This window comes from Arthroderma uncinatum (genome assembly GCF_011692745.1).
Source record: "Arthroderma uncinatum strain CBS 119779 chromosome Unknown scaffold1, whole genome shotgun sequence".
NCBI lineage: Eukaryota > Fungi > Ascomycota > Eurotiomycetes > Onygenales > Arthrodermataceae > Arthroderma > Arthroderma uncinatum.
In genome coordinates, this window is record NW_022983863.1 from 2215069 (window position 1) to 2238048 (window position 22980).

General features: G+C 51.7%; 1 protein-coding gene across 1 annotated transcript; it reads left to right on the top strand.

Moving 5' to 3' along the window:
* Nucleotides 1-665: 665 nt before the first annotated feature.
* Nucleotides 666-22732, top strand: GIQ15_00689 (uncharacterized protein; the record flags this gene model as incomplete). The annotated part of the gene is made up of 5 exons (XM_033548106.1): nucleotides 666-705; nucleotides 766-1650; nucleotides 2480-9006; nucleotides 9062-21133; nucleotides 21185-22732. The coding sequence occupies 5 exons, from the start codon at nucleotides 666-668 to the stop codon at nucleotides 22730-22732; spliced, it is 21072 nt and encodes a 7023-aa protein (XP_033409057.1).
* Between the last annotated feature and the right edge of the window lie 248 nt (nucleotides 22733-22980).

A 22980-nucleotide genomic window follows, 5' to 3' on the forward strand; every position in this document is an offset into this window, starting at 1 on the left:
TACCACGTGACTTACTCGGCCGTGAGCTTTTTATATAAAGAAACTTCAACTTTCCCACATTTCTTTTCCCCCCAAGACGAACGATAATTGTGATTCGCCGTGTTTGATGGAAACTTGGAGCTAAGGGGCAGTCTGGGGCTCCCGCAGCTCGTCGCGTCCTGTCCTCGCTACGAATTTGGACCGAGGTCCGGAGAAGGGGATCTCTGCTCGTATTGGCGCAGAGAGGTTCGACCGAGAGCATGGATGGCATAGATCTGTGCCTGGGGTGCTCAAGGGCTATCGAGAACCCCGGACTCTCCTGACACTGCCTGCTGGGACAAGATTGGCCTTTCTGGATGGCGTGGCTGTTATTTCGAGCGTCCGCCGGGGACAACAGAGCTTATGAACAAGCCTGTACTCCATGCAATCGCGGATACAGGAGCGGAACCTCTCAAGGAAAAAACGATGCAAGGACCACAACATACGTTATCCCAAGCAGAGGCCCGAGTCCAGCAGAAGTCGGCTATTTCTCCGCGTTTCTTGGGAGGGAGCTAGCATGTGCGTTGGGAGATCTGTGGAGACGAGTGAAGTATATAGAGCCGCCTGCTGGCCAAATATCGAGGGAAACAAACGATCGCGTTTCTGCTCAGGTCAAGCTGTTGATACAAAGTGCAACTATAGCCATCATGAGCTTGTCGGGTCATAAAGGGTGGCTGCCGCGTGAAGGTGTGTCACCATTGAGAACGCATCGTATTTGGTTTTGTCCAAGAGCTAACACGAACACAGGTTTCACGGCGGACGTCGTCGGGCGCATCCTGTCTTCCACTCTCCTGGCACCATCGGTGACGATACCTCTATTGCTCGTCGCTAATTACACCGCCAAAGGAAAGGAGCTGATCGCTGAGCGACCTCGCGTGTTTACTGCGTTGAAGGCACTCGTATCAATCGGCCTGCTAGGCGCCGTGAACGGCTGGCTTAACCGTCGTGCTCTAAACAACTGGGTTTCCGACGAATTTGTCTGGAGGCGGGAAATTGCCTTGATCACTGGTGGCAGCGATGGCATCGGACAGCGAATTGCTCTCCTCCTTGCCCGCCGCGGTCTCAAGGTTGTTGTCCTTGACGTCCAGCCGCTGAAATATCAAGCACCAGCAAACATCACTTTCTACAAGTGTGACATCACCTCCACCGCGGCCGTCGCTGCGACAGCTGCAGAAATCCGCGCAGACGTTGGCGAACCAACCATCATCGTCAATAATGCCGGCATTCTGAGGACGCGACCTCTGCTTCAAGGAACGGAGGCGGAGACCCGACTTGCCTTTGAGGTTAACACTCTCTCGCACTATGTAATGGCGCGTGAGTTCCTGCCCTGCCTGATCCGCCAGAACCATGGGATGCTGGTGACGGTGGCTTCACAGGCTGCACACGTCGCATGCGCCAGTATGGTTGACTACGCCGGCACCAAGGCCGCTGCATTGGCTTTCCACGAAGGTATCGCTAGTGAGATGAAGATACGATACAAAGCCCCCAAAGTACGCACAGTAGTCATTGAGCCAGGTTTCTGCAAAACAAGCCTCATCGATGGCATGTCATCGGAGGATTCATGGTTCCACCCGCTTCTTCACCCTGACACGGTTGCAGAACGGACGGTTGAGCAGATATTGACCGGATCTAGTGGGAGAGTGATATTGCCTGCTTCAACTGGGTTTTTGGCTGAGAACATTCGCGCGTTCCCGTTCTGGTTCCAGAACTTCATCAGGGATAGATGCGAGAGGTCGTCAAGGACCAGTCACTGTGCTTGATAGACGAGAAGGGAGGGAAGAATTCAGCAGACCCTGACGAGATATGATGTGAGACGATGTATAATTTTGGATGAATCGATCTCTTTGGATAAATCTCTCCCTATTTTTTGTAGATATATTTTTTGGCGTTTTTGATATAGCTGGTCACTGACCTCACGATTACTACATTTGGTACACTTGGATACTTCCCAACGACCTCCCCAGAATATACGATAATTGTACTTGGACATTCTCTGCTGGTGGCAACGTATCCAGGTCATGTGCGACATGCAGAAAGAAGGCAGCCTCAGCTCGATTCGCAAGCTCGATCGCATCTCGCACTTTTATCTCTCCTCGCCTCGCTCTCATCGTCGCATTCTTTCTCCATCATCCGCATCTCTCTTCCTTAGCCGACTGATGTCCTGACACAAAAACCGTCGTTTTGGCGTCTGTTCTGATAGCGAAGCCTGCGACTTGATCTACTGTGACGAACTGACGACTTACGACTTACGACTTACGACTTACGATTGACGAATTTCCCTTGTAAAACGATATACTACTCAGCCTGTCTCCAACGATTTACGACCTGACGACTCTAGATTATTCACTTCAACCACTTATACTCTACTCTGTACGACTCTCTGCTCCGTCCATCGCGATCTGGGTGTTTCGCCCTCGCTTTATCGCAAGACGAAGACGGCGCCACTAGCTCTGCTCCCAAGCTCGTCTGCCCCTGCCGGCAGCCAACCACGGATTCTTCCCGGCCGCTCAGCCGTGGGTCGACTTGTTTACCGTTTACCAGCCACCGGACAACCAGCTTCAGGTCGGTAAACAAACACCAAAGTCGACGTTCTCACTACCACGACCACACACCCTCTCTCAGGCTGTCTCGTCCAGCGGCCGGCTCCAATTCACACTCAAGATGTTTAGAAGCCTTCTGGGAACGCAGTCGAGCAGTCGATCGTCGGGCTCTAAATCATCTAGCCGCCACCGACATCGTCGAGACCGCGACGACGACGACGATGATGACAGCCGCTCAAAAACTTCATCGCACTCTCACCACCGTAAATCCTCACGCCATAGCTCGTCCTCCTTGGTACACAAGTCCTCACGAAGTGACGATCGTGATGCGGACAGACATTCGAGTTCGAGGCGATCCTCGCGACGACACGAGGATCAAGATGATGGCGCACGATCCATTGTAGCAGCCAGTGAGGTAGCCTCTGAGGCTCCTTCGCGTACATTGGATGGTGCGAGAAGTGTGATTGGTGATGACCCTGATGACCATTACAGAGAGCGGAGGTCTCGCAGGAGACGACATGATGAGGACGTGGAAGAAGATTCGCGAGACACACCACGTCGCGAGAGAGATAGATATACCGACGAACGGAGGTACCGTGATGATGCTCCTTCTACTGTGGGATCGGATTTATGGGACACATCACGACGGGATAGAGATACCCTCCCAGGCGAACGAAGACGCCGCGATGATATTTCTTCGACAACAGAACCAGATATATCAAGACGGGACAAAGACCGATACGACGATGATGATAGGAGAAGAAGTCGACGGCATGAAGAAATAAAACCCGATGAGAGATACGAACCATCTGCACGCTCTGAGCGACGTAGCAGGACTCTAAATGATCGAGGCATCTCTGACGACCAGCCCATCGAGCCAGCTAGCCGGGGTCGAGCTGGTACTTCTGGTAACGAGACGACGCGCTCTCCTTTATACCCTACTGATACCAACTACCCTCTACCTTCGACATCTGGTCCTGGCTCCCTACCACAACATCAATCTAACTACCATCCAACATCGGGTTCCTATCCACCCCCAGAGGGCTCGCAACTGCCGCAAACGATCGGTTCAGCGGCTGAATACTACGGCGACCAGGGCCAGTCTGTTCCCAGCCAGCCCGGATTCACACCGAGCGCCATCTCCCCCTCCCCAGGACCTGAATACGGGCCTCCCACCATGACACAGTATGAACAGCACGGGGATGGGCCGCATGGGCCGCCTCAACCTAGCACTGGTGCCGGTGTGATGGGAGGAATGGCTGCCGGAGCCGCTGGCTATGGTATTTCTTCAGCCATGTCTGGAGGATTGCCTCATACCGGGCCTTCTAACATGTCACCTACCATGCCAGGAAGCATGCCATCTGATATGCCATCTAACGCGATGCCCGGGAATTACCACGAATCTCCAACCGCTTATGCACCACCAGCATATCCCGAGACTCAGCCTCAACATCATTCATCTTCGAATCACCATTCATCATCACATCACCAGTCATCCTCACACGGTGGGCTTGCTGCTCTTGGAGCAACGGCTGGTCTCGCAGCTGCAGCTGGCCTAGCAGCAAACGCGCACCACAACTCGCACCACAATTCTCACTACAACACAAATCACAATTCACACAACTACGGCGCCTCGCAACTAAGCTCGCACCATATGCCCCAGCAACAAGAGATTGGAGGTTTTCAACAAGGAACTCTGGCATATCATAAGCGCCACCATGGGCCCCTTAGCAAGTTTGTTGACTTTTGGCGAGACCCCGAAGGCGTGGCACAGTTTGAAGAATATTCAGAAATCACAGGGATTTGCAAGTACTGCTTCGAGCCAGGAACAACCTCTCGTGATGCACCACGCAAGCATCGATATAGGCGAAGACCTTCCAATGAAAGTTTTGGTGGTAGGTCTAGAGTTGATAAGCTCAGTCGCTATGGCTCCTCCGAGGATGAGGGTCACCACAAAAGCTCGAACCGCAAATCTTGGCTTGCTGCTGGTTTAGCTGCCTATGTGGGCAAGACACTCTTTGATAAGAGGAAGAAGGACCGTCGTGATCGGTCTCCGTCCATTCGCCGTACAAAATCATCATCAACCTCGAGCATAGGAGGACCTAAAACCGCTTCTTACGGACAGACCGCTATATCAGATCGCTCTTACCCACCTTCTACTATAGCAGGCGGGCAGAGAATTGATAGGTATGATTCTAGAAGCGATTTTTCCAAGTCATCCGTGTCAGGCCATTCGAGGTCTAAGTCCGAAGGATACCTCCTACGCGATAGATCACGCTCGTCGTCTGGTGACCGTAAATCTAGGTCTGGTCTGAAGACTGCGGCTATCACAGCGGGAGCGCTTGGTACGGCGGCAGCGGTATCGTCGATGGGCCACGGACACAAGGAGAGACGGGTACGTGGTGGTAGTAGGAGCAGGTCACCTAGGAAACCTCGTCGACGATACTCGTCTTCTAGCTCCTCCATTATCGACATATCACGGCCTCCTGCTAGGAAAGGGTTAGCCAGCTTCTCAACCTTCTTTAGCGCGCCCTCAGAGAAATCCAGAACCCGTCGTGCCAGTCCTCGCAAGAGACAAAAGGGATTTTTCGGCCTTGGATCAACGTATTCGTCGTCAGATGACGGTGACCTTGCATTTGGCTCCGGTTTCCTTAAATCACGGACTCCGAAAAAGGGAAAGGGCCGGAAGCGTGATGAGAATATTGATGCGAAGCTCCTAGGCCTGGGTGCTACTGCAGCTGGGCTTGCAGCTACAGCCTCCATCGCAAATGGTAGGCGACAGCATGGCCTCGTGGCAGTCAAGGAACGAAAATCGAACAACAAGCACAAAACTTCTGCAGATGACAACTGGGAATCTGTATCAGATGAGTCCTCTTCAGGGTACTCAGGTCTAGCATACGGAGGACCGTCATCACGTAGCCGAGACTCGTTCACATCAGACTCCGGGACTTCGAAATGGGGATGGCGCTGGGGGAATTCCCGAAAAAAGAGACGACAATCTCCAACCCTCCCCTATAAACCTGATACAAACGGACGAAATTCCCAAGCCTCATATCCTCCGCCCTCCAGCAGCTTCACCAGCCTTCCTTCCATGCAAAATGTGGAGCCAATCCCAGCTTCCGAACAATCTTCCACGCAACCCTCCCGCAACCCGCGCCATTCCTCCTCAACTGGTATTCCAATATCATCCTATGACACGACAAGCCCGATGTATATCTCCCATTCCCAACCCACCGAAGTCGACCAGCCAAAACCCGTAGCTCCTATCTCTAGCTCACTCTACTCTCACACGGAGCCCGAAGCCGCAAAATCGAAGCATGTCTTTAAAGAAATTGCACCAGCGGCTGCAGCTGCAGTGGCTGGCGCGGCATTGATTGGGACCGCACATGAATATTACACCGACCACCCTCTGAAAGACTCTGTAGGGAGTATACCAGCAGAGCAACACCAGACTAAGGATATCGTTTCACCACTAGTCCCATCACCCGGGAGTAGTCGAGAGCACTATGATACTAAACTCCCCAAGGAGACGGTTAGTGGTATAGGCGCAGACAAGTATCGGAAAAAGGAAGCAATACCAGCTGCACCTATTTCCTTACCGGGAAAATACGATCATGAGCCAGTGGCGGGCTTTTCTGGTGATATAGGAACAGGTGTGGATAAAACTAGAAAAAGGAGAGACCATTTTGACGATAGTGATTTACCAGCGAAGAAGATGGAACGCAGAAGGCGAGATTCTTCCCCAGTCCTCAGCAGCCAGCAATCCTATATCTCAAGATCGGACCTACCCAAACGCAGCTCGACGATCAAAGGCGTCCAATTCGAATTGACAAAAGAACAGCAAGATAAAGAGATGCGTCAGCTAGAGCTGGACGGCAGGAGAGAGCCCCGACGATACCAACGGGACGACGAGCCTGTGTCAGACTCAGAGATCCGGATAACCAAACCCAAGCGCTCTCGCCGCCGTGAGGGAAGGGACATTTCCCCGCCACCCGCGGAAACATTTGAGGACCAGCTAAGTGAAAAGGACACTGGCTCATCTCATCCATGGGCTCTGCCTACAGGAGTTGCTATCCCTGTCACCGCGGCCGCCGCTGCATTCGCAGCTGATCACATATCGGATGCTCAAAAGCGTAAAAAAGAAGAGCCCCCCGAAGAGCGTCGCAGAGACCGCGGTAGCTACCCCGAATCTGACATGGGATCATCAACGGCATCAGGGAAGCGTTTCGACCTTCCTGATGATGATATCGTTGTAGAGCCTGAGGAGGTAGTCAAGAAACCAACCCGAAAGCCCAGAAGCAAGCCAACTTATGAAAGCTATGCCGACTACTTCGCTCCCCCGGAGCTTCGCCGTGAATCTAGCGCTGAGTCAATCCCTGATTCGACGCCGACAGCTACATCGGGAGCTGCAAAATTCCGTGTCATTAAACCCCGTGGCGCGGGACTTGATAGTGAAGCGCTGCAGGATGAGCCAGTCAAGAGTACAAACTTACCATGGCCAGTTCCCCATTTGAATGTAATTGAGCCGACGCCGCCTCATAGCAGAACCAGTTCCATTTTGGGAGATGCCAGCGAGCCAAAGGAACGCGTTGCGGACCCTGTCGTCATTGTCCCCGAGCCATCCGCCGTTCACAATGATAGAGACATTGGAGATATTGTAGAGCGTGGTGTTCGCGACCCGAAACGGGATGCAGATGTAGAGGACATTGCCATCCCTACAACTATTGTGCCTGACGTTGTGGGAGCATCTAAAAAATTGGATGACCATGAGGATATCGAGGTTGTGCCGCGAAAGGTTGGCTCCTACCAGCCTGAATCTAGTCCTGATACTTCTTCACCCCCTCACCATATGCCTGGTGAATTTGCCGACGATATCGACTTCGCAGCTACTCTTGCTGCTGGTGCTGCCATGTCAGGTTTTGACCCTGCTATTGTCACGGATAACCCAACTTATCACCGCCGTGTTTCGCCTCCTGGATCAGAAAGCGAGGATGGCCTTGGTGGTATTCGTGATGAGACGCCAGTATCCCCCGTTCGAGGTTTTGTTGAAGGAGAATCCCTACCTACGTCTGACAACGAGGCCGAGAAGGATTATTACTCTAAGCGCAATGATTCTTTTTACCGAAACATGGATGCCTCGACGCAACCGCTACCAGAGCATGCCTATCAAGAAATGGAAACCGCTCAGCCTGAAGAGACCTCTAGCCGCGAAATACCTGAAATATCACCTGGGAAGCTTAGCAAGAAAGACAAGAAAAAACAGAAAGCTGCTAAGAAGAAGGACAAGTCTTCCGGTCAGAAGTCATTTGAGCCGGATTGGGAAGAAGGGTCTGCCTACGCTCAATCGAAACCCTCAGAAGAATTTTCTCACCTGGTGGAAGCCGCGCCTATTGATGAACCAAAACCCGTGGGCAGAAACTTGTTTGATGTGGAAGATGCCCCAAGCCAGGATCGCCGTGGTATGAATTTCGAGGAAGCAGTAGATGATCGCAAAGGAAAATCTGCATACCGGCCTGAGACATGGCAAGACGCTGAAGAGGATATGGCACCTTCATCTTTGCCTTTGGCCGATAATGAGCATGTTCAAATAACCCCGGCGAGTAACGGCTCGTCAGCCCGCAATGTTGGAGATCGTGAGATCGATAATCGCTCTCACTCTTCAATGCCAGGGGACTTTGATGACGTTTGGGCTGACGACGGTACCGCCGACCGAGGAGATGGTTCTCTCCCTACACCTGCGGAGCCTATCCCAGCAGAAGATCCTGAGTTTACTACCGCGCAAAAGTCAAAGAAGTCAAAGGGGAAAAGTAAACGCCGCACCACCGAGGAGGACGATATATTCGCCGATGAGTTCGTGGAGCCCAGTACTCGCGATGTAGAAATAGACGACTCTCTTGACCGCAACACCCAACCTAGTGCTCCAATGTCAATCCACGAGGACGAAGGGCTAGAAAGAGGAAAGTCTAAGTCAAAACGCCGCTCAAAACGATATAGCGAACTGATCGAATCCCAGTCTGATGTTGTTGGGAGCTCCAGGCCGAAAGATGACGACGCATCAATAGTTTCTTCGTCGCGAGCTAAATCTGAGACAGCAAAAGATTACTCAAATGGTAACGAGAAAAGATCTGGAGGCCTTTTCGGACTGTTCGGTTCCTCCTCCACCAGCAATAAGGAGAAGCATTCAAAAGAGAGAGACCGATCACCTGCCCCGTCTGAAATTTCAACAAGCTCAAAGAAAAAGAAGAAGTCGAAAAAAGATCGCCGTGCTGACGACGATGAAATCAAGCCAGATGACAATGACCTAGCCACCTCACGAGATATCGAGCCAGTAAATCTAGATGACGCGGATTTTGAGGATCAACAAAAGCAAAAGAGTAAAGACCGGAAAAAGAGTCGTAAAAGTCGATATGAACAAATCGTTGAGTCTGGAAAAGCAAGTGATGACGAAGTATGTAACTAATAGTGTTTAATAATACCATTTCTATTGCTGACAGGACTCTCAGGACAAGATTCGCCATGACACCCGTAGTGCTAAACAACAAGAGGACGAACCTTCACAGAGTGATCGAACATCGAGGTCTTTTTTAGGAGGTAGCCCTGAAATACCGTCCGTTCCCGGTGGTACTTTGGGGCACGACTCTACTCCTGCTGGCGGAGAGCCCGCAAGCAGCATTCCGACCCCTGGGACAGCAGTTCCTTTGCAGCTGAACTTACCATCTCGTGGCCGAAGCCGCTCGGTTTGCCCGCTGCCTGGCGAGAAAATTGTCGACCTTCCTGCTCAATCCGTCAGCCGGCCTTCGTCTCAATCACGTTCACCACCAGATACTGCAAAACGAGTATCGTGGCGCGGGGGCTTCAGTTTCGGCGACTTCAACAGTTCTCCGACTGCCATCCCTATACAACTTCGCCGGCCACCTTCAACCCCTGATAGATCAGCCCATGACACCCAAATTTCTCCAAGCAGGCCGAAATCAGGACACAAGCGGCCCAAGTCTACTGAGTTTAAGACGAATCGTGAGTTTAGACCATTATGGCTTGTCGAACGACACACCAGTAAAGCCGAACAGCCGGTGGAGGAATCATACCCCTCCCTGCCTTCAAGTAGATCCACGTCTCGAATGTCATCGGTTGAAGATTTACGGGCCGCTGCTCTTGATGGCGAAGGATCTACGGATTTCTTTTCAACCCCAAGGCGCCGACCATCATTACAAGTTGCTACTGACCATCCTTCTTTTGATGCAGATATTTTGGGTTCCCAGCAAGCCACGCCCACTGCGGCCACATTTAAACGACAAGATGCAGAACGAAAGGAGAAACCGAAGTATGAATTCCACTCCCCATCGGAGCTCCTGGAGGACCCAATGCTCAACGTGGAAATACCTCGATCCATGCCAGACGAGGCACCACAGTCGCCTGAAGGTACTGCAATACATGATGACGATGTTGGTATGGGGTTGCATTATATGGACCTGCAGAACTTGCCGCCTTTGCCTGCTTCGCCGGTCGAAGAAGACCTCCCAGTGCTACGGGAGGCTCCTGCTTTAGATGAAACTTCTGACGTTGATGAGGGTGTCTCGGCGCCTTCAAGCTCTGAAACTAATGATAAAGGCGAGAGTATTTCAGAAGCAGCAGCAGAGACAATTTCTACCGAACAGCTTCCACCACTTCCCGACAGCCGCCCAAGCAGCCCCGATGCCGACAAAGATGTGGATAATGACATGATCCCTGAAGATATCGACCGTTCTTTGACACCACAGCCGACGCATCGTGCTGTTGAAGAGGTTTCCTATGAAACACCCGCTGAAGGCTCAACTTCAGATACAGCCCCTGTTACCCCTACGGAAATCCCACTAGCTTACCGTGGTGGTGAGGCTAGCGAATATGAATCAGTCGACGAGGACCACTTCGTAGATGCCAGCAGCCAGGCGCCCATGAGCCCATCCTATCAAAGAGAGTTACACTCGCCAACTACTCCTACTCGCTTGGCATCCGATCACGAACTGCCCGAGGAGAGCGGCATTGTCACACCTAGCGCTGAGTTTTCGACCCCTGTTGCACCAAATGAAGAGTCTATATCCAAAGACATCGACCTTGAGTCCATCGGAACTGCATATAAAGACGACGGAGATCAAAAGCAGCCTGAATCTGAGGCTGCGAAAGAAGAAGCCCAGGCACCCGAACTCTCAATGCCATCAAAATCTAAAAAGGGCAAGAAAAAGAAGCGGAAGGATCGCAATGCGGAGGCTGTTGTTACTGCATCACCTGTAGAGCCTGAGATTACAGTTGCTGAAGAACCGAGTACTGGGCCTGTCGCCGAGATTGAAGCTGAGAGAGAAGTGCCCCTAGATAGCTCACCGGACTCAATCCCTGTCACGAATCCTGATCAACGCCCAACCGAAGAGGCTGCCTCCAGTACTTTTGCTGAAGAAACCAAGTTAGAGCCGGTGGAATCTGAACCCGTCGAGCCTGAATCAGTTGAATCTGGACCCGTTGAACCCAAAACTGTCGAACCTGAACCCGTCGAGCCTGAATCAGTCGAATCTGAACCTGTCGAATTCAAAACTGTCGAGCCTGAACCCGGCGAGCCTGAATCAGTTGAACCTGAACCTGTCGAACCCAAAACTGTCGAACCTGAATCTGTCGAACCCGAGCCTGCAGTACCTGAACCCGTTCTTGAATCAACTGCGAAATCCAAGAGCAAGAAGGGCAAAAATAAGAAAGGCCGAAAGAATAAAGCTGTGGTAGAAGAGCCTGTTGTGGTAGAGCCTGCTGAAGAGCCTAGCAAGGAACCCGAGGTGCCTCCGTTCTTCATCTCTACTCCACCAACAGAAGAAAAAGTAGTTGAAGACCAGGGCCAAGATTTGGAGGCTCCAATGAGAGATGTTGATGATCAAACAGACAAGCCTGCCTTTGACATGCATCAGAATTTTCAACGTGATATCCAAGACGGCGCGGATGTTATCCCCGAAGCAAAAAGTAGCCCTCCAGAAATGGAAAAAGTTCCAATAGCGGGTGACTCTGCCGGTCCAATCATTAACCCTCTTGAGGAAGCAGAAGTTGTCATTGACCCTGAGCATCATGTCTCGGACGTCTTTGAGGAACCTCATCATGGTCATGCAGTGGAGCATGAAGCCCCAAGTCAACGTGATTTGCCTTTGGGGGTAGACTCTACTTTAGAAGAAGCTCGTGCAGAAGACACTCCTCTACCCGAGGTGGATCTTGATGAAATCAATGCCCTCAAATTTGTCCATGAAGAACCTGGGCTAGCTGTAACATCGGTGCAGCTAGAAGATCCTCCAAATGAGCCAGCAATGTCTCTACCTCACAGTCCGCATCAAAACGCACAGGATATCCCACTACCACTACCAGATCTCGATGAAGCGAATATTTTAGAAGAAATCAGCCAAGTAGCCGCGGAGGAGCCCACGCAATTGGACGATTCTTTAATGAATTCGTTAGCTTCCTCGCACCATGACCAGCTGCCGATCAAAGACTATTCGCTTCATAGGGACGTCGATGCGAGAGACTTCAGTGATGAAGTACCGTTAGATACCACCACCGTTGGAGAACCCGCTTCGACCTCTTCCGGTTACACTAAGGAGCCTGAGATTCAAGCATTGGAATCTTCTTCTACTACAGAGGCGCGTGAAACTCTAGAGGATATAGTGGTTGGTAGTCGCTCTCCCGATCTTGCACCAAGTAACCAAATAGACGAGAAAGGCGACCAAAGTGAAACCGATATGTTCTTTGACACCGTTCAAGATGTGGATGCGCCGGCCAAGCTTGCAACCCCGGATGAGTTGGCGGATGAAGAGCCGGAACCCACCCCTGCTGATAGACCTGGAGAGACAGCAGAGCCGGAACCTAAACAAAAGAAGAAGAAAGGAAAGAAGGCCAAAAAGGACCGCAAAAATGCCACTCCTCCTGATGTTGAAACACCTACACCTGCGGAACCCACCGCAGAAACTTCTGAAATACCGGTGAGATCCAATGACGCCGAGGATGCTCTGGTTGTCGCTCCAAGTGAAATACCTACCGAACCACCGATGTTAGAAGAACAATCACTTGATGTGGAGGAATCCAAGGCTTTACCCTTGTCAACGGATGAAGCCGCTAATGCGGCCGAAGCTGGGTTAGCAGCCAATGATAGCCCACCACATGTGCCTGGCGACAGCAGTTCTCAACTTGATGTGCGGTCAACATCGAAGCAATCTAAAAAGCAAAAGAAAAAGGACAAGAAAAAGCAAATACCATCGGCCAATGCATCAGAGGAAATGGTTCCTGAGGCAAGTAACGTCGAGGAGAATGCTGAGAATACTGCCTTACCTGTTCAACAGCAAACAGAGGTTATTGAAGATATCGGAGGTGGTCAATTGATAGAAAAGGAAGTGGACGACTTCTTAGGTGCTAGTCCTAATCTTCCGGAGCAGGAGAAGGATATACCTGTTGACTCCTCGCTCGAGATGGGTGAACCGCCCAAGGAGAATCCATTGCCAATAGATGCTGAGCATGAGGTGCCAACTCAATTGACGTCAGGTGAAGCGGGCCTTGTAGAGAAACATTCGGATACCGCAAAAGATGCTGGGGAAATCGAAACTGCGCAGCCTAAAAGCCTTGTTGAAGAACCCGACCTGCGAGCAGGAGAACTATCTAACATTGGGGAAGCTACAAAACCTGCCAAATCCAAGAAAGATAAGAAGGGAAAGAAAGGCAAGAAGAACCGAGAAGTGCAGCCTTGGGAAGATGAAGCGCAGACCGCAGAACCAGCGAAGAGCCCTGAAGACCAACCCCCGAAACCTTTGGAGGACGAACGGGTCAGCATCGAAAATTCTTCTCCTGAATCGCAACCTTTGGAATCCCTTGGCGATCAGCCATTAGGTGCCGATAATGCTTCCATGGATGCCACGTTCGAGAAACCATTGACAGCCAAGGAAAAGAAAAAACGGAAAAAGAATCGAGGGTCATTAGCTATGGAAGAGGAAGCCCAGGTCACTGAATTGTCGGTTGAACCTGTTACGCCTAAAGACGAACCTGGGCCCTCAGGTACCCGTTCATTGGAATTGGACATTGATGACGGGTACAAAGAATCCCAACCTTCCGAACCCTTGAGCGATCAGCCATCGGCCATCGGTAAGACGCCAACGGAACCCCAGCCTCTTGAATCCTCGGGCGAGCAGCCTCCAGGCCTTGATAATAGTCTGACTGGGCGTGAGCTCGTGGAATCATCGAACGAGCAGGCCTTGCCTGTTGATGACATTACGATAGAATCTCAGCCCTCAAGAGTCTCAGTTGAGGAGCCACTCGAAGCTGCAGCAGAGCCCCAGGTTTCGGAAGCTTCAAGGGAGCAACAGCCAGTGGACGCGGATAGTTTTTCCAAGGAGCCATCTCTCGAAAAAACCTTGTCAGTGAAGGGGAAGAAAAAGAAGAAGAAGAAGAATCAGTCCCGGGATGATGAACCTCAACCCATAGCGGCAGCCCCTGTCGAGGATTCACTCGCAGAACCTCAAGAGGATAAACCGTCAGGGCCCCAGGAGGAGGATAAACCGTCAGCGCCTCAAGAGGAGGATAAACCGTCAGCGCCTCAAGAGGAGGATAAGCTGTTAGAGTCCCAGCAAGATAAGCCCTTGGAGTCCATGGAGGACATGCCGTCAATGTCTCAGCTCGATACCGCCGCAGAGTCCGCTAAGGATCAACCCTCAGGCATTGACAATACAGCTTTGGAAACTTCAATTGAAAAGCCTCTCACAGCCAAGGAAAAAAGGAAGAAGAAAAAGAAAAAGAACCAGTCAATGCCATCGGATGGTGAATCCCAAGTTATAGAAACACCAGCTCCCCTAGAAGATCCACCTGCAGAATCTCTGGATGATAAGCTGTCGGAGCCCCAGGAGCATGGGCCTCTCGAACCGGTGGAGGATAAGGACCTTGAATCTCAGCAGAATCAGTTCTCGGAGCCCCAGGAGGATAAATCTGCACATCTTGCGGAGGAACAGCCTGCAGAGACGGTGGAGGACAAACCCGCTGAGCTTGTAGAGGAACAGCCTGCAGAGAAAGTGGAGGACAAGTCTACTGAGTTTGTGGCAGAGCCGCCTATTGAGATTGAGGAGGATATCCCTGCTGAGCTTGTAGAAGCACAGCCTACTGAGATTGAGGAGAATATCCCTACTGAGCTTATAAAGGACAAGCCTACCGAGCCTTTGGAGGGTACTCCTGCTGAGCCTGTCGAGGATATTCCTGTTGAGCCTGTCGAGGATATTCTTGTTGAACCTGTCGAGGATATTCCTGCTGGGCCGGTCGAGGATATTCCAGTTGAACCTGTCGAGGATATTTCTGCTGAGCTTCCGAAAGATATTCCTGTTGAGCCTACCGAGGATATTTCTGCTGAGCTTGCGGAGGATGTTCCTACTGAGCCTGTCGAGGATATTTCTGCTGAGCTTGTGAAAGATATTCCTGTTGAGCCTATAGAAGGTATTTCTGCTGAGCTTGCGGAGGATGTTTCTACTAAGCCTGTGGAGGATGTTCCTGTTGAGGTTATAGAAGCACAGCCTACTGAACCTGTGGAGGATATTCCTGCTGAGCTTGTGGAAGATAAGCCCGCAGAGGTCATTGAGGAACGGCCTGACCTTGTAGAGGCGCAGGTTTCAGGCATTGACAAGGCTACTACAGAAACGCCAATTGAAAGGCCACTCACTGCTAAAGAAAGGAAAAATAAGAAGAAGAAGAAGCAGGGTCAGTCGTTGCCCTTGGAAAATGAACTTGAAACCACGGAAGCGCCAGCCCCTCTTGAGGATCTACCCACTGGCCCTCTAGAAGATCAACCCGTTCTGGAAACGCCAACTGCAAAACCTCTTACAGCCAAGGAAAAGAAAAAGCAGAAAAAGAATCAAAAGCAAAAGTCTTGGGACGAGGAACCCCAGTCCATAGAAGCATCAGCAACACCCGAAACTCCTCTTGCGGAAGATCTAACGGATCAAGCTTTGGCAGCCGATACCACCCCGGTGGAAGAGGCCCTTGAAAACCCGTTGTCAGCGAAAGAAAAGAAAAAGAAAAAGAAGAAGGGCAAAGAACAGATGACTTTGGAGGATGAGCCTGAACCTATAAAAGAGGTACCACCGCCATCCGAGAGTCTCCCTATGGAGCCCCTGGGCGACAAGGCTTTGGATATCGATACAACGGTAGAAGAAGCTCCTGAAAAACCGCTGTCGGCAAAGGAGAAAAAGAAGAAAAAGAAAAAGAATCAAGAATCTCTTCCGTGGGAAGGCGAACCCGAACCTATAGAAGCATCACCACCTCCAGAAAATGCAGCTGTTGAGCCTTCAAGTCAGGAGGCTCTAGGCATCGAGAACGTATCGATAGAAACCCCCTTTGAGCAACCTTTGACTGCCAAGGAAAAGAAAAAGGCGAAAAAGGGCAAGAAATCAAAGCAGGCATTGGACTGGACGGACGAGGTACCTCAGGCTTCTCAGGACGCTAAAGATGCCCAACCGGAGACGCCAGTCCCAACCGGCCTTGATGTTTTACCAGAGCCTACATCAGCCATGGAACCTGTGCCGGAAGGGCATGCTATGGAACAACAGCACGAAGATCAAACAGGGCAGACAACCGAGCCCCGTTCGATCGACCAAGGCACAGATGATATGGATGTCGACCGACCAGATGCTATCACAACTGAGCTCGGACGTGACGGTGGTGGTGATAGTAGGATTGGTAACCCAGACGTGGACGGTAAAGAATTTCAGCTCTCTAAATCTAAGAAGAAGAGTAAAAGTAAGAAAAAGGCTAAAGTTTCTGGTTGGACTGATGAAATTCCGCCTACGCAGGTTGACAATGAACCTGCAATCCCTCCCATGGAGTTTGAGCCCCAGCAGCGATCGTTATCTTTCAATGAAGAACCTCCCAAAGAATTTGACACAACTACCGATGCCCCGGATCCTTTATTACGAAATGTTCTCCCAAGCAATTCTCCAGCTGTCCCCGCGGAATCGAAGCTATCAGACTCCTTGAACGACTTTGATGTACCCCCCATGGATGACATAGCCACCATCGAGGACCCAACATCCACTGCCGATGATGAAGTTGCTAATGCCGGAACAGTCCCTCTGCTAGCATCATTGGAGGAAGCCGTGGAGCCAGAAGAAAACTTGGACGAAACGGTCAAAGAAGGTATTGAAACGCCCAAGGAAGTAAAGAGCACCGGACCCGGGCAATCTCTCGATGATGGGACTGAAGAAAATGCCCAAGAGAGCGCCGCTGAGAATCCTGCCAATGAAATATCACCTGATGAGAATAAAGACTTAACATCAATCGGTCTAGGGGATACTCCTATCGAACCTTTGCTACCTGAGCCACAAGAACAATCGAGCTCCCCACCTCCATCGCTCAGCACGCATGCATGGCCCTCTACCGAAGATCAGTCCGAAATTTTAACTGCAGCAAAGGGACCATCAGACGAGACTTGCGGTGAATCCATGGCCCAGCAGGAACCAATGGCCATCGGGGAAGAAACGGCGACCCTGGAATCTGAGCCCACTGACCTCATGGAATGCAAAGAATCTCATGACGACCCAGTCCTAGATCAACCCCCATCCACCGAATTCTCCCATTCTGCGCCAACAGACACAGTCCCTGGTGAGATCATGGAAGAGACTCTGTTTAAGGATCCAAAGCCAGAACCAGATTTATCTCTTGACTCCCCCAAACAACCAATCCCCGATGCCCGCCATTATTCAGCCTTCCCCCTTGACAACGCTCAGGAAGAAATTCCAGCGAGTCCTATTCCTCACACCGAAATGGTCACTGACGAGCAACCATTCCAACATGGCGGAAAGGGTAAGAAGAAAAAGGATAAAAAGAAGAAGAAGGCTGTTGTATTGGAGGAAGAGGCCCCTGCTGCCCCCGAAATGCCAGAGAGCAGCATGGAAAGGCTACCTGAAGAGCCTAACGTTCTGGAGCCAGCCATTGTTGATCCCGAAACACCACCGCCCCGGACCCTGTCCAAGAAAGAACAGAAGGCAGCCAAGAAGAAGGGCCGAAAAGCTTCAGTTGATGTCCAAGAAGAGCCCTCCAAGAACGATACCGAGGAGCCCAGTCTAATTTCACGGGGGCTAGATAACGTGGCTGATGTTGACGAGGATACAAATTTCGACAAAGCAGCCATTGCACCCATGCCTGAGGGATTAGATGGGCTTGCTAAAAGCTCAACCAACGAATTGGAAGAACCCTCTGCTCTAACGGACACGTCCGTTGATCCAATCGCGGCAGCGGAGGCCTCTCAGCCAACCTCACGCTCACTGGATGACAATTCTGCCCCGTCAGGAGTCCCTACTGCAACGACGGAAACGAACGACGAATTTGCATGGGGGGGTTCCAGCTCAACGAAAAAATCGAAAAAACAAAAAAAGCATGGTAAATCTGTGATGGCTTCGCTGGTAGAGCCTGATGTTTCCAACGATGCGACAGGAACTGAACCGGGAACAGAACGAGGAAATGAAGGGGAGAAAGAAGAGATTTCGCAGGAACCTATTGTATCGGGACGATCCTCCAAGAAAAGCAAGAAAAAGAAAAGGAACGTTTTCGACTCCACGAGAGGCGATGTTGACAATTCGATTGAAGAAGAAAAGAAAGAAATCGAGCAGCCTACCACGGAACCCCCCGTAGCTGATCCTGAGGTTGATATGCCTGTTGCTAGTGAGGTTGAAGCTCATAGAGAGGATGAGGTATGGCCAACTATTGACTGGGACCAAGTCCAAGAAAATGTATCTAATACTATTCCGTACCCTCAGGTTGATAACGAACGAGAGGTGGAGACGGCGTCATTGGATCTACAGCTTTCAGGCGACCATGAGGTGACGAACGATACCCCCGAACTTCACCACCAGGACCTTCCAGACTCAGCGGCAGATGATATTGGAGATTTCAACGAAGACGCAATACCCAGGGATGAATATAAGTCGATGGGAACGGCACCTAGCATCCCTATGGTTGAACAAAACCCAGAGACAATCGACTTGGGCGAGTCGAAGGATATGGATGATCTATACCCAGTCCAACCAACCAAGTCATCGATACCTGAGGCTGACGATACTCATATGGATTCGTCCCCCAAGTGGCAGGAGGTAGAAAGTCCACCCGTTCCCGATTTGCCTCCGTCTAAGGGAGTGCATGATGAAACTGCGTTGACGAAAAGCGATGGTACCCCTGAACTTGAGGCCGATTCAGCTATGGAGATCGATGAAACCCCGAAGGACGTACCCCAGGGTCCTGATGCGCAATATCCTCTAGCGATAGAGGACGACTCTAGAGAGGTGTCTACGGAGGATTACATCGCTCTCCCTTTCGTTGGGCATATGACGACCGAGGCTCACGATTCCAAAGACCTAGCCCCAGCGTTCTCAGATGATAAAACCCAGCCTATGGAGCCTATCTCCACTGAGGAACAAGGCACGGAAGACGTATTGATGGGAAAGGAGTGCAGCCTGGAGCCGACAGAGAGGGTGGAAGCCGAAAAACCCGCTGACACTCCAAAGAGCTCAACGCAAGAGGAAGAAACCTGGCCATTAAAGGAAGCCAAGGGGAAGAAGGGAAAAAAGGGAAAGAAGTCAAAAGAGAAGGGAAAGGGTCGTGAGGAAGAAAAAAACGAAACCCGCGAACTTGAAATGGAGATTTTACCAGACCCATCAAGCACTGAGCCTCAAGATCTCGCCGGACCCGCTGAATCAACCCCAGGGCCTGCATTGGAACCCGCCATGGAGCCTGCAATGGAGCCTGCAAATGAAGAAGTGTTGATGACGACCAAGGGGAAAAAGGGGAAAAAATCCAAGGCTAAAAGTCGTGCTGTCGAGAATATTGAATGGGCCGCACCCGAACCACAAGATCATCAGGAGACAGCGAATACTCAAGATGCTGGATTTGAGGATACTGTGAGAAATCTCGATTCGGTGCTAGAGCCTTCTACGGAGCCGCATCAAGAGGAAGATTTCCTACCCAATGTTACCAAGAGAAAGGGAAAGAAATCCAAAGACGCGAACCGACGGGAAGAGGAGACCAAAGCAGCTGAACTGGTAACAGACGAAGTCAAAGATACACCACTCTCCCAGCTTTCCCCTGAACCCGAGGCTCCAGCTGAAATCATCGAGCCAACCTCAGAGCCCTTAAAGGAAATCCCCGGCCAAGAGGAAGACTTCTTCCCAACCGCTACTAAGAAAAAGGGAAAGAAATCTAAAGACAAGGGCAAAAAATCAGCAAAGCCAGAGTCGACAGTCGAAACGGAACAGAGCCCCCAGGATGCACCTCGTGAACTACCAGTTGAACCGGCGGATCCTGTCAAAACAGTTGAGCCTTCTCTTCAATCCCCAAACGATTTACAGAGCGGGCAAGAGGACGACCTGCCGTCGTTGGTCGTAAGCAAGAGGGGAAAGAAAACCAAGCGAAAGGGCAAAAACCAGGCTTTCGAAGACCCTTCCCCTGACAATGTAGACGCCCAGCTACCAACACCCGAACCTGAATCTCAACCTCAACCTGAACCTCATCCTATGCCAACAGAAGCTCTGGAGGTACCTGACTGGTCCGAGCAACGTGAGTTTCCAATTGGAGATAGCAATGTCGAACGTCAAGACGCAGGTTTAGTCAATGACAATTTGACGACTTCCAGGGATATGGATATTGATCTACCTGAGGCTCCCGGCGATGTTCACAAAACCATCAATCAGCCGGTTGAGGATGTCCCGGTGCAAGACACGGCCGTTTCCAGGTCAATCGATGACTTTGATAGCGAAACGGTGCCACCGACGCCAAAACGCTCGGGAAACGAGGATCCATTCTCGGTTGAATCGAGCTCAAAGGAACGGTCCTCCGCATTACTCTTTCACTCCTCGCCTTCGACCCGGGATTTCAGCTACACGACCCCGGTTCGTCCTGAAAGGGAAGATAGATTCGAACAATTCCCGTCCACGCCTACGCCCAAGCACTTGTACAAGTCCATCGAGCAGGACGAGCCCCTTGATACTCCCCACGCACTGCTCCCGACTCCCGAAAAGCTGGACGACGAGCCGAGATCCCTTGAACTGCCCAACTCTCCCCTCGGACAGTCCAGACAGCTCGAACAGGCCAAGTCTTCCCTCGATCCGCCGTCTCTCTTTGGCGGACCATATGGACTCGCCGAAAAGGAGAGATCGGTCTCCCCCCCCAAGACGCCCCTGGCTCCGATCAAAGAACACGCCGCGATCTCACCACCCTTCGAGACGCCGCCAGCGCTGCCCCAGCTGACCCCCGAGGCCACCGCCATCTACCGCGGGCCCGAGAAGAAGGACACCGTCCGTTCTGGCGCCGCCGTCGACCGCATCGCCAGCCCGGCGTCGACTCCCCCCAGCCTGCGCCGGGTTAAAAGCAGCCGCAGCACCGACCTTAAAGCGGCGAGCCAACGTGACCTCCGGCGCGGAAGAACCCGCACTCCGTCCCCCAGCCTCCGCGCCGCAGAAGAAGCAGAAGCAGAAGAAGCTCAACTTCCGTCGTCTTCAACCTACGATCCCGTCACCGACAAGGGCAAAGCGCCGCTGCGAGGCATGGCCGCTGACGTTTATGTAAGTTATAGCCATGGGTCAGTGATATTACAGTGCTAACCTCGCTCTTAGGAAGGATGGGGCGATGTCCAGGGCACCCCGCCGCTGTCGCCTACGCGCCCGCCCAGTGTGCGCCGACGCCGCAGCTTGCAGCACCTCCAGGACCTCGAGTCCCGTCTGGACCAGCTCGTGTCGGAAAACCGTCTACTGGGCTCGTCCAAGGCCGCTGCCGAAAAGGCCATTGAGAACCACGCCGTCGCCCAGCGCCAACATGCGCGCGCACTGGAAGCACGTGACCAGGCGCTGCAAAACAAAGAGCTGGAGATCCAGAAGCTGCAGAAGTCGTCGGACTGGCTTCAGAAGGAGATAGCGAGGTTGACGGAGGTCAATGAAGGGCTTGTGGCCGCCAGCGCCGGGTACGCTGCTTCTCGCGCCCTCGACGGCGGTGACAGCTCCAACTACAAGGAAGAATGGGAGAAAGCGCAGCAGGAGCTGGAGAAGGCCAGGGCGCAGTACACCCAGCTATCCTCAGGCCTGGACCAGATAGTCAAGCACGAAGTCAGCAACGCGCTGGCCGATAAAGATGCCGAAATACAGCTGTTGCGCGACAACCTAGCAGAGGCGCAAGACAAGATCAAGGAGCTCCAGCAGCAGATCGAGAGTGCCTCCAAAGACGACATCCTTGTTTTCCACGATGAAGATTACTTTGACAGCGCCTGCCAGAAGCTGTGCCAACACGTTCAGCAATGGGTCCTGAGATTCTCCAAATTTTCGGATATGCGCGTTTGTCGCACGACGGGCGTCCTTCGCGACGAAAAGATTGCCGACCGGTTCGAGAATGCCATCCTAGACGGAACCGACGTCGACACATATCTCGCCGACCGGGTTAGACGAAGGGACGTGTTCATGTCAGTTGCAATGACAATGATGTGGGAGTACATCTTCACCCGATACCTGTTCGGAATGGACAGGGAGCAACGACAAAAATTAAAAACTCTCGAAAAGCACCTGTCAGAAGTCGGCCCGCCAAACGCTGTCCATAAATGGAGAGCCACCACATTGACCCTTCTCTCCAAGAGACCGTCATTCAAGGAACTACGCGCGCAGGATACCGAGGCCGTAGTTCAAGAAATTTACCGTACCCTTTCGAAGCTACTCCCCCCACCCCAGGAGCTAGAAAAGACGGTTCTCGACTCTCTCCGGAATGTTATGAGGTCGGCGGTCGACCTCTCAATCAAAATGCGCACTCAGCGTGCAGAATACATCATGTTGCCTCCTTTGCAGCCAGAATATGATACCAATGGCGAGCTACTCAGAAAAGTCTACTTCAACGCCGCCCTCATGAACGAACGCAGCGGCGAGACTACTTCAAACGAGGAGCTCGAATCACAGCGTGCAATCGTTCGCATGGTTCTCTTCCCCCTCGTTGTCAAGAAGGGCAGCGATGAGGGTGATGGGGATGAAGAGATAGTTGTATGTCCCGCTCAAGTCCTCGTCGCAAGGCCGCCAAAGGATAGGAAATCGTCAAAGGGATTGAGCGCAGATAGACAGAGCATTCGATCCGTTCAAAGTTTCCCGTCCATCAGCATGGACCCGAGCAACCCGAGCAACATAATGTGAGGCGTCACACTCATACTTATTTATTCGCTCAAGGGTGCCTCTTGATGACATTTCCTTTACCTCTCAAATACACGGAAACTGCGGCGTTTGGATATATTCTGGGATACCTTTTTCTTGTTATATTTTTGGATGGGATAATTGGATTGGCATTTGGGCGTGCTTCAAGATTCACGGCGTTTAATCACTTTTTTTATTTTATATTTCCTTTGTTGCTCGGATAACGATGACGAGGTTCACGACATCTTCCA